Source organism: Salmo salar, chromosome 09 (assembly GCF_965601325.2).
Source record: "Salmo salar chromosome 09, fSalSal1, whole genome shotgun sequence".
NCBI lineage: Eukaryota > Metazoa > Chordata > Actinopteri > Salmoniformes > Salmonidae > Salmo > Salmo salar.
The window spans coordinates 97,649,732-97,662,500 of record NC_138299.1 but is presented as its reverse complement, the minus strand read 5'-3'; the positions used below and the strand labels follow the sequence as shown (position 1 = coordinate 97,662,500).

At 41.9% G+C, this 12,769-nt stretch overlaps 1 protein-coding gene across 2 annotated transcripts in view; it reads right to left on the bottom strand.

The window, feature by feature from the left end:
- Positions 1-12,769, bottom strand: part of gabrb2a (gamma-aminobutyric acid type A receptor subunit beta2a) — a 193,196-nt gene that overhangs the window by 152,234 nt on the left and 28,193 nt on the right. For both annotated transcript variants that reach the window (XM_045724207.2, XM_045724206.2), the window contains exon 4: positions 144-364. In XM_045724207.2, the coding sequence (XP_045580163.1) occupies positions 144-364 (221 nt within the window). The remainder of the gene's footprint in view (positions 1-143; positions 365-12,769) is intronic.

Below are 12,769 nucleotides of genomic sequence, written 5' to 3'. Positions count from 1 at the left end.
GATCACAACAAATCAATGAAAGATATTGATACTCATCACAGACCATGAAAGTGTAAAAGGCTACAGAACCCAAACCGGTTATTCAATAACAACCGATCAATTATTGCTTATTGGAAATCATCAAAAACGATGAAATCCCTTACCGGAGTCCATAGAGCACAGTGCCGTCCGGATGCAGTCGAATCATTCTGTTCTTGACCGTGACGCCGTGGACGAAGGACTTTTTATCATTGAGGAAATAGGTGTCGGGAACCCAGAGCGAGTCAGCTACCCTGTTATCCAGCGTCAGGTTGAGGGCTATCTCAGAGTAGGACAGACGCTTGTCCCGCCAGGCCTGCTGGAAGTACATGGTCAACGTGTAGTCCTGGAAGAGAGGAGGAAGAAAGAGAAGAGTCAGTAAACGAGTGGAGAGAGGGATAGGTATCTGAAACTACATGTCAACGTGAAGTCCTGGAAGAGGAGAAGAATGGATAAACCTACTGGACTGTACTAAAGTCTGAAATTCACATAGTTGATTATCTTTATCAGATGATGAATAACAGATTACATTTAATTCTGAATACATTTGGGGCATTTTGTTCTTTCAGAATTTGAGGTGTTTTTTCAAATGTATTTTTTAAGAAACTAGTCCTCAGATAGATGTGTAGTACTATACTACATGACTTCATACAGGCTACTCTGTGTGAATGTGTCTTTTTGAGGGGTATAATGCATTTTGATATGCAAAAAAAGAGGACTACGTCAACAGTGGACTAATGCAGGGTTTCCCAAACTCGGTCCTGGGCAACCCCCCCCCCCCCCCCCCCCCTCTACTGACCTGTAACTGACCTCTACTGGGGGCAGTAGTGGTCATGCTGACTGGGGTTAGGGGGTTAACACTCAGCCAACTCTTCTCTCCTCCTGGCTGACTTACTCCATCCCGAATAGCACCCTATTCCCTATATAGTTGCACTTAATTTGACCAAAGCCTAACGGCAGTCTATGGGTCCTGGTCAAAAGTAGTGCACTACATAGGGAATATAGTGCCTAATTTAGGGCAATAACCCGAGGGTTAATTCCTCAGCTATCTCAGCTGGCTGGCCCATGATGAAAATATTCTGCTTCCACTCCGATGGAGCCACTCCATGGTTTATGAGGACAATACCTCCCTCCCTTTAGTCCATCCATCATTTACTCTATCCATCACTCCCTCCCTCACCCGCTCTCCCTCCCTCCCACCCTCCCTCACCACTCACTAACCTTTACAGACCCAATAGAGCACTCCAGCTGGGGCTCTCTCTCTCTCTCTCTCTCTCTCTCTCTCTCTCTCTCTCTCTCTCTCTTTATTTCTCTCTCTCTCTCTCAATTCAATTCAATTCAATTCAAAGGGCTTTATTGGCATGGGAAACATATGTTAACAGTACCAAAGCTAGTGAAGTAGATAATATACAAAAGTGAAATAAACAATAAAAATGAACAATAAACATTACACTCACAGAACTTCCAAAAGAAAAAAGACATTACAAATCTCATCTCTCTCTTTGTCTCTCATGTGTGAGCCCTTACTACTGCAAACAGACACAGTACACAGCTTATATTCCTGAAGTCAGTGTTTGCTGGTGGATTGTGTGAGGGCATTGATGACTAGAACTGTACTGTCTGCCCCCCACTGTCCTACCGTGTCCCAGTCCCCTATCCTACTCCATATATAACGCATAGGCAACCTACACATGCTCACTGCCAGTGAGACATAACATACGCATGAACATTACTGGACCTACTGTCTACGCCTCACCCTCCCTCCCACCCACCCTCACTCCCTCACTCACTCACTCACTCACTCACTCACTCACTCACTCACTCACTCACTCACTCACTCACCCTCACTCACTCACTCACTCACTCACACACACACACACACTCACTTCCACCCTCACTCACTCCCACCCTCACCCACCCACTCACCAGGGAGAGCGTTGCAGCATGGTAGCATCATCTCTGTTACTGAGAAGATTGCAATAAAATCAATGAAGTGGAAAACAGAACATGATACACAGGAAGCCAGTAAAACATGTATCTATTTTATATCTGCAGCATTTATCATTTATCTCCTCTTGTTGTGTTTTACCAACCTGGTCTTTAATCCCTTGGGAGTCAAAATATCCTCAATATATTGATGTTTTGCACATAAAAAATTGCTCATAATTTGCATGCACTATATAATAGTATTATATTAAAATTATCTACTACCAGCGGGGTCAAGCAGCTACCTCTAGTACACGGCTCTATGTTCTACTGTCCACAGCTCTATATTCTACTGTCCACAGCTCTCTGTTCTACTGTCCACAGCTCTATGTTCTACTGTCCACAGCTCTCTGTTCTACTGTCCACAGCTCTATGTTCTACTGTTCACAGCTCTATGTTCTACTGTTCACAGCTCTATGTTCTATTGTCCAGGCTCTATGCTCTACTGTCCACAGCTCTATGTTCTACTGTCCACAGCTCTCTGTTCTACTGTCCACAGCTCTATATTCTACTGTCCACAGCTCTATGCTCTACAGCTCCATGTTCTACTGTCCACAGCTCTATGCTCTACTGTCCACAGCTCTATGTTCTACTGTCCACAGCTCTCTGTTCTACTGTCCACAGCTCTATGTTCTACTGTTCACAGCTCTATGTTCTACTGTTCACAGCTCTATGTTCTATTGTCCAGGCTCTATGCTCTACTGTCCACAGCTCTATGTTCTACTGTCCACAGCTCTCTGTTCTACTGTCCACAGCTCTATATTCTACTGTCCACAGCTCTATGCTCTACAGCTCCATGTTCTACTGTCCACAGCACTATGCTCTACTGTCCACAGCTCTATGTTCTACTGTCCACAGATCTATGTTCTACTGTCCACAGCTCTATGTTCTACTGTCCACAGCTCTATGCTCTACTGTCCACAGTTCTACTGTCCATAGCTCTATGCTCTACAGCTCCATGTTCTACTGTCCACAGCTCTATGTTCTACTGTCCACAGCTCAATGCTCTACTGTCCACAGTTCTACTGTCCACACATGATACTGCTGGTCTCTCACTGTAAATATACAGGCTGTCTGTTTCAGCCTTCACTGTGTACTGACACTGTAGATTGTAGATACATCTGAGGAGAATAATGTTGATACTTGGACAGTCTTGGCCCCTTCTGTCAAGTGAATTAAATAATTAAAGTAAAGCAGATTGTTCAGCAGAAAAAGCCCTATGGCCACATTCATAGTAACAGGATTATATTTGATGGAGAGAGATGATTGATCCCTTCAATAAGATGATGCTAAAATGAAAGTAATAATCTCTCTCTCTCTCTCTCTCTCTCTCTCTCTCTCTCTCTCTCTCTCTCTCTCTCTCTCTCTCTCGTGATATTAGCAAAGGTTCATAATGAGAACTGCAAAAACATATTGTGTGTGGTGTAATAACCGACTCACAGATGGTCCAGTTTACCCCCTCTTTGACATCAATGGAGCTCCGCTCAGAGAGGGAACAACACACACACACACACACACACACACACACACACACACACACACACACACACACACACACACACACACACACACACACACACACACACACACACTACACACACACTACGAGTCCCTCACTACCTTACTCACAGGACCAAAACCCACACCAACCCAACTCTCTGTCAATACAGCAGATTCTGTTCAGAACAGAACTGAACCACTCTGTCAGTTTGTGTGTTTCTCTCTTTTAACTCAACAGTATCTCCCTTCCTAGTTCTGAGTGTTTCAAGCCTAATGTTTATATTTGGGTTATATTATTGCTGTAATGCACATTCGCTTTAATGCTTTCTTCCCACCCCAAATTGGGATACATTTTGGAGCATTTCACATTTTATCATCACCCACAGAGATTGACATAACACGCTATCTCCTCTCATCTCCTCCTCCTTCTCTCTGTGCAATATTACAGTCACACAGGAGATGGAGAGATAGGAGAGGTCTGGTGGAAAGGAGAAGGGGACAGCTCAGCATCTATACAATCTCCACAACATGATGACCATCCACAGAGAGACTCATTGTCCAGTCAGAGAGTGTGATCAGTCTCACAATACAATACAATCTTCATTACCCTTGTCACAAGTCCACAAGACCACTGCGCCACTCAGGAGTCCTTGACTAGAGCAGCATAAGCCTTGCTCTGAGACTACATTGGTCATCATAGAGAGAGAAAGAGAGAGGGGGGAAGACACAGAGAAACAGGGATAAATAGAGAGAAGGGGAGAGGGGGAGATAGTTAGCGGGAGAGAGGGAGAGAGAGAGTGACAGGAAATACATTAGACCTAGCTTGTTATGAGCACCGTTACCACCATTACCACAATTACCACCATTACCACCATTACCACCGTTACCACAATTACCACCATTACCACCATTACCACAATTACCACAATTACCACCATTACCACAATTACCACAATTACCACCGTTACCACAATTACCAGAATTACCACCATTACCACAATTACCACAGTTACCAGAATTACCACCGTTACCACAATTACCACCATTACCACCGTTACCACAATTACCACAATTACCACCGTTACCACAATTACCACCGTTACCACAATTACCAGAATTACCAGAATTACCACCGTTACCACAATTACCACCATTACCACAATTACCACCGTTACCAGAATTACCACCGTTACCAGAATTACCACCATTACCACTGTTACCACAATTACCACCGTTACCACAATTACCAGAATTACCACCATTACCACAATTACCAGAATTACCACCATTACCAGAATTACCACCGTTACCACTGTTACCACCGTTACCACCGTTACCACCCCGTTACCACAATTACCAGAATTACCACCATTACCACAATTACCAGAATTACCAGAATTACCACCATTACCAGAATTACCACCGTTACCACTGTTACCAACGTTACCAGAATTACCACCATTACCAGAATTACCAACCTTTACCACAATTACTAGAATTACCAGAATTACCACCGTTACCAGAATTACCACAATTACCACCATTACCAGAATTACCACCGTTACCACAATTACCAGAATTACCACCGTTACCACTGTTACCACCGTTACCACTGTTACCACCGTTACCACAATTACCACCATTACCAGAATTACCACCGTTACCACAATTACCACCATTACCAGAATTACCACCGTTACCACAATTACCACCGTTACCACAATTACCAGAATTACCACCGTTACCACAATTACACCATTACCACTGTTACCACAATTACCACCATTACCAGAATTACCACCATTACCACAATTACCACCGTTACCACAATTACCAGAATTACCACCATTACCACAATTACACCATTACCACTGTTACCACCGTTACCACAATTACCACCATTACTAGAATTACCACCGTTACCACAATTACCACCGTTACCACAATTACCAGAATTACCACCATTACCACAATTACCACCGTTACCAGAATTACCAGAATTACCACCGTTACCACAATTACACCATTACCACTGTTACCACCGTTACCACAATTACCACCATTACCAGAATTACCACCGTTACCACAATTCCCACCGTTACCACAATTACCAGAATTACCACCGTTATCACAAGTACCACCATTACCACTGTTACCACCGTTACCACTTTTACCACCGTTACCAGAATTACCACCATTACCACAATTACCACCGTTACCACAATTACCACCGTTACCACAGTTACCACAATTACCACCATATCAACCCTGACAACCAGCATAGAGGACAGACCAGACTTAGAGGAATGTCTGGGCTATTCTATGGACAAGGAGTAACCATACAAAACATTCTCCAGATATATCACACTGGGTCACCAATACAAACATTTGCATGCACTATACAATAGTATTATATTAAAATGATCTACTACTGTTATAAATGGAACTATACTGAACAAAAATATACATTTAAAATGCAACCATTTCAAAGATTTTACTGAGTTACAGATCATATAAGAAAATCAGTCAATTTAAATAAATAGATTAGGCCCTAATCTATGGATTTCACATGACTGGGCAGAGGTGCAGCCTGGGAGGCCCACCCACTTGGCAGCCAGGCCCAGCCAATCAGAATGAGTTTTTCCCCACAAAAGGGCTTCATTACAGACTCCTCTCCTCACCTCAACTCTCCTTGGTTGTATCACCAGTGGAAGGACTGGATAGATTTCCACTACAGCCCTATTACTTTCACCTGTCATATCCTGTCCTGTCACATCCTGTCCTGTCACGTCCTGTCATATCCTGTCCTATCATGTCTTCGCTTCTCCCTTTTATTAATTATTTATTTCACCTTTATTTAACCAGGGAAATCCTTTACTTAACCAGGGATTTCTGATACTTACAATCAGAAAGAAAAGGAGACAGAAAGGAATCTAAGGATAATGGAATAGTATAAAAGATAATGTCTTGTATGTAGCTAGATGTTCTAGAGCTACATAGCCTCCACCACATTAACAACAACCCATGTACTGCTAGCCTACTGGGAAGTAACCATCTGTGACCCATGGATTTGAAGAAGAAGGGGATTCAGTGACTGGTGCTCCCTTGGTACACATCAGAGCACAGTCACTTGTCCCTTTTCTGCTGTCCACTACTCTCCTTTCCTTCTCCTCACCTTCTCTCTGCCCCTCAGACAAGAAATAAACAATTGTTGGAAAAATTACTTGTGCCATGCACAAAGTAGATGTACTAAACAACTTGCCAAAATTCTAGTTTGTTAACAAGATATTTGTGGAGTGGTTATAAAACAAGTTTCAATGACTTCAACCTAAGTGAATGTAAACTTCGGACTTACATTTTAGCAGACACTCTTATCCAGAGCGACTTACAGTAGTGAATGCATACATTTCATAGATTTTTTTTCCCATACTGGTCCCCCGTGGGAATCGAACCCACAACCCTGACGTTGCAAACACCATGCTCTACCAACTGAGCCACACGGGACTGTAGGTACAACTACAGCTCAACATTATCACTGACCTCAACCCAGAGTCTCTTAGAGCGTTCACAGTCAGTCCACTGACACCCCTAACAGATGACAGCAAAATAACACTCTACTTGAACAGAGCTATGCTCAATCATGAGGCATCAAAGCCAAAGGACCTGAATAATATTAAGAAATGCTATAGATGGAAGGAAAATAGTGTGGAAATCTACCAAAAAACAATTAGGCAACAACAAATTCAATCCCTTCAAGACAATTTCCTGGACAAAACATTTCACTGTAAAATTGAAGGTGTAAACATGGCAGTAGAAAACCTAAACACTATATTTGACCTCTCAGCTTCCAGATCAAATCCAAAAAATTCAAGCAGACAACCTAAGAAAATTAACAACAATGACAGATGGTTTGATGAAGAATGCAAAAACCTAAGAAAGAAATAGAGAAACCTGTCCAACCAAAAACATGGAGACCCAGAAAACGCCTTCACTATGGTGAATCACTAAAACAATACAGACATATATTATGGAAAAATAAGGAACAGCACGTCAGAAATCAGCTCAATGTAATTGAAGAATCCATAGAATTGAACCACTTCTCAGAAAATGTGAAACCTCTAAACAAACAACAACATTAAGAGTTATATATCCAAAATGGAGATGTATGGATAAACCACTTCTCCAATCTTTTTGCTCTATAACAAAGAACAAAGAACAAACACATATATACATGATCAAATACAAATCTTAGAATCAACTATTAAAGATTACCAGAACCCACTGGATTCTCCAATTACCTTGAATGAACTACAGGACAAAATGCAAACCCTCCAACCCAAAAAGGCATGTGGGGTTGATGCTATCCTAAATTAAATGATCAAATATACAGACCACAAATTCCAATTGGCTATACTTAAACTCTTTAACATCATCCTCAGCGCTGACATTTTCCCCAATTTTTGGAACCAAGGACTGATCACCCCAATCCACAAAAGTGGAGACACATTTGGCCCCAATGACTACTGTGGAATATGGGTCAACAACAACCTTGATAAAATGCTCTGCATTGTCACTACTAGCAGACTCATACATTTCCTCAGTGAAAACAATGTACTGAGACAATGTCAAATTGACTTTTTACCAAATTACCTTACGACAGAGCACTTATTCATCCTGCACAGCCTAATAGACAAACAAACCAAAACAAAGGCAAATTCTTCTCATGCTTTGTTGATTTCAAAATAGTTTTCAACTCAATTTGGTACAAGGGTCTGCTATACAAATTGATGGAAAGTGGTGTTGGGCGAAAAACATACAACATTATAAAATCCATGTACACAAACAACAAGTGTGCGGTTAAAATTAGCAAAAAAAAACATTTCTTTCCACAGGGCCAGGGGGTGAGACAGGGATGCAGCTTAAGCCCCACCCTCTTCAACATATATATCAACAAATTGGCGAGGACACTAGAACAGTCTGCAGCAGCCGGCCTCACCCTTCTAGAATCTGAAGTCAAATGTCTACTGTTTGCTGATGATCTGGTGCTTCTGTCACCAACCAAGAAGGGCCTACAGCAGCACCTAGATCTTCTGCACAGGTTCAGTCAGACCTGGGCCCTGACAGTAAATCTCAGTAAGACAAAAATAATGGTGTTCCAAAAAAGATCCAGCTGCCAGGACCACGAATCCAAATTCCTTCTAGACACCGTTGCACTAGAGCACACAAAAAACTATACATTCCTCGGCTTAAACATCAGCGCCACAGTTAATTTCCACAAAGCTGTGAACGATCTGAGAGACAAGGCAAGAAGGGCTTTCTATGCCATTAATAGGAACATCAGATTCGACATCCCAATTAGGATCTGGCTAAAAATACTTGAATCAGTTATAGAGCCCATTTAGGGTTGTGAGGTCTGGGGTCCGCTCACCAACCAAGAATTCACAAAATGGGACAAACACCAAATTGAGACTCTGCATGCAGAATTCTACAAAATTACCCTCAGTGTACAACGTAAAGCACCAAACAATGAATGCAGAGCAGAATTAGGCCGATACCCGCTAATTATCAAAATCCAGAAAAGAGACGTTAATTAGTGCGAAGATCCCGCTAGCGGGACCAAATTCGACAACATCCAGTGAAATCGGAGCGAGCCAAATTCAAAATACAAAATCGTAATATTAAACATTGATGAAAATACAAGTCTCATAAATGATTCTTTAGCTTAGAATCTTGGTAATTGAACTGCGTTGTCAGATTTCAAAAACACTTTACGGCGAAAGCATAGCATTCGATTGTCTGAGGACAGCGCCTCACATTAGCATATTTTCCAAACCAGCACAGGCGTCACAAAATAACAAATAGCAATAAAATAAATCACTTACTTTTGAAGATTTTCCTCTGTTTGCAATCCCAAGGGTCCCAGCTAGACAATGAATGGTAATTTTGTTCAATAAAGTCCTATAAATCCCAAAAACGTTGTTTAGTTGGCACCATTGAATTAAATAATTCAGTCCTTCAACATGCATACAAAGGATTCCAAAAAGTTACCAGCAAAGTTTGTTCAAATGACTCAAACGATGTTTTTTATTAATCCTCAGGTTGTCTAATATCTAAATAAATTATAATATTTCAGACGGAGATTACTATGTTCAATAGCAAAGGAAAAGAACAAAGACTACTTTTGCCTTACCTCTCCCCATGGATAAACAACTACTACTCGTTGGTTTTTCAAAAAACAAGCCTGAAACCATGTATAAAGACTGTTGACATCTAGTGGAAGCCATAGGAACTGCAATCTGGGAGGCGGAAGTCATAGTTTTCAATAGCTTCACATTTGAAGTTGCTGGGAGCTAAAAAAAAAAAAAAATCCGTATGGATTTTCCTCGGGTTTTCGCCTGCCATATCAGTTCTGTTATACTCACAGACATTATTTTAACAGTTTTAGAAACTTCTGAGTGTTTCTTATCCAATTCTACCATTATATGCATATCCTAGCTTCTGGGCATGAGTAACAGGCAGTTTACTTTGGGCACATCAGACAGGTGGAAATCCAGGATACTGCCCCCGACCCTAGAAAGATTAAATTCTACAACCACATAAAAGGAAAGGATTTCCAAACCTTCCATAACAAAGCCATCACCTACAGAGAAATTAACCTGGAGAAGAGCCCCCTAAGCAAGCTGGTCCTGGGGCTCTGTTCCCATACATAAACAGACCACACAGAGCCCCAGGACAGCAACACAATTAGACCCAACCAAATCATGAGAAAACTAAAAGATATTTAATTAACACATTGGAAAGAATTACCAAAAAACTGAGCAAAATAGAATGCTACTTGGCCCTAAACAGAGAGTACACAGTGGCAGAATACCTGACCACCGTGACTGACCCAAAATTAAGGAAATCTTTGACTATGTACAGACTCAGTGAGCATAGCCTTGCTATTGAGAGATGCTTCCGTAGGCAGACCTGGCTCTCAAGAGAAGACAGGCTATGTACACACTGCCCACAAAATGAGGTGGAAACTGAGCTACACTTCCTAATCTCCTGCCAAAAGTGTGACGATATTAGAGACACATATTTCCCTCAGATTACACAGATCTATAAAAAATTCCAAAACAAACCCGATTTTGATAAACTCCCATATCTACTGGGTGAAATACCACAGTGTGCCATCACAGCAGCAAGATTTGTGACCTGTTGCCACAAGAAAAGGGCAACCAGTGAAGAACAAACACCATTGTAAATACAACCCATATTTATGCCTATTTATTATCCCTTTTGAACTTTAACTATTTTCACATGGTTACAACACTGTATATAGACATAATATGACATTTGAAATGTCGTTATTATTTTGTAATTTCAACTTTATTTAACCAAGTTGGCTAGTTGAGAACAAGTTCTCATTTACAACTGCGACCTGGCCAAGATAAATCAAAGCAATTTGACACATACAACAACACCGAGTTACACATGGAATAAACAAACATACAGTTAATATTACAGTAGAACAAAGTATATATACAGTGTGTGCAAATGAGGTAGGATAAGGGAGGTAAGGCAATAAATAGGCTATGGTGATGAATGTGCAAGAAGATGAATGTGCAAGTAGAGCTACTGGGGTGCAAAGGAGCAAGATAAATAAATAAATACAGTATGGGGATGAGGTAGTTGGATTGGCTATTTACAGATGGGCTATGTACAGGTGCAGCGATCTGTGAGCTGCTCTGACAGCTGGTGCTTAAAGCTAGTGAGGGAGATATGAGTCTCCAGCTTCAGTGATTTTTGCAGTTCGTTGCAGTCATTGGCAGCAGAGAACTGGAAGGAAAGGCGGCCAAAGGAAGAATTGGCTTTGGGGGTGACCAGTGAGAAATACTTGCTGGAGCACGCGCTACGGGTGGGTGCTGCTATGGTGACCAGTGAGCTGAGATGAGGCGGGGCGGAGCCTGCCTGCTAGCCATCTATACCCCATGGGTATTTTCTTTTCAACATTTTTATGTATCATTTTGTTTTAACAGATATACCTTATTTACATAAGTATTCAGACCCTTTTGCTATGAGACTCCAAATTAAGCTCAGGTGCATCCTGTTTCAATTTATAATCCTTGAGATGTTTCTACAACTTGTTTGGAGTCCACCTGTGGTAAATTAAATTGATTGGACATGCTTTGGAAAGGCACACACCTGTCTAGATAAGGTCCCACAGTTGACAGTGCATGTCAGAGCAAAAACCAAGCCATGAGGTCAAAGGAATTGTCCTTAGGGCTCCGAGACAGGATTGTGTTGAGGCACAGATCTGTGGAAGGGTACCAAAAAATGTGTGCACCATATTAGGTCCCCAAGAGCCTCCATCATTCTTAAAATAAAGAAGTTGGTTGAAGTTGGACAGAGCGCCAGAGTTCCTCTGTGGAGATGGGACAACCTTCCAGAAAGATAACCATCTCTGCAGCACTCCACCAATCAGGCCTTTATGGTAGAGTGGCCAGACGGAAGCCAATCTGCAGTAAAAGGCACATGACAGCCCATTTGGGCTTTGACAAAAGGCACCTAAAGGACTCTCAGACCATGAGATTCTCTGGTCTGATGAAACCAAGATTGAACGCTTTGGTCTGAATGACAAGTGTCACGTAAAGCACGGTGGTGGCAGCATCATGCTGTGGGGATGTTTTTCAGAGGCAGGGACTGGGAGACTAGTCAGGATCGAGGGAAAGATGAACGGAGCAAAGTACAGAGAGATCCGTGATGAAAACCTGCTCCAGAGCGCTCAGGACCTCAAACTAGGGCAAAGGGTCACCTTCCAACAGGACAACAACCCTAAGCACATAGCCAAGACAACGCAGCAGTGGCTTCGGGACAAGTCTCTGAATGTCCTTGAGTGGCCCAGCCAGAGCTCGCACTTGAACCTGATTGAACATCTCTGGAGAGACCTTAAAATAGCTGTGCAGCGACGCTCCCCATCGAACCTGACAGAGCTTGAGAGGATCTGCAGAGAAGAATGGGAGAAACTCCCCAAATACAGGTGTGCCAAGCTTTTAGGATCATACCCAAGACTCAAGGCTGTAATCGCTGCCAAAGGTGCTTCAACAAAGTACTGAGTAAAGGGTCTGAATACTTGTGTAAATGTGATATTTCTGTTTCTTATTTTTAGTAAATTTGAAAACATTTCTAAAAACCTGTGTTTGCTTTGTCAGTATTGGGTATTGTGTGTAGATGGATGAGGAAAGAAAGCTATTTAATCCAAATGCCTGACAGATCCATTAGA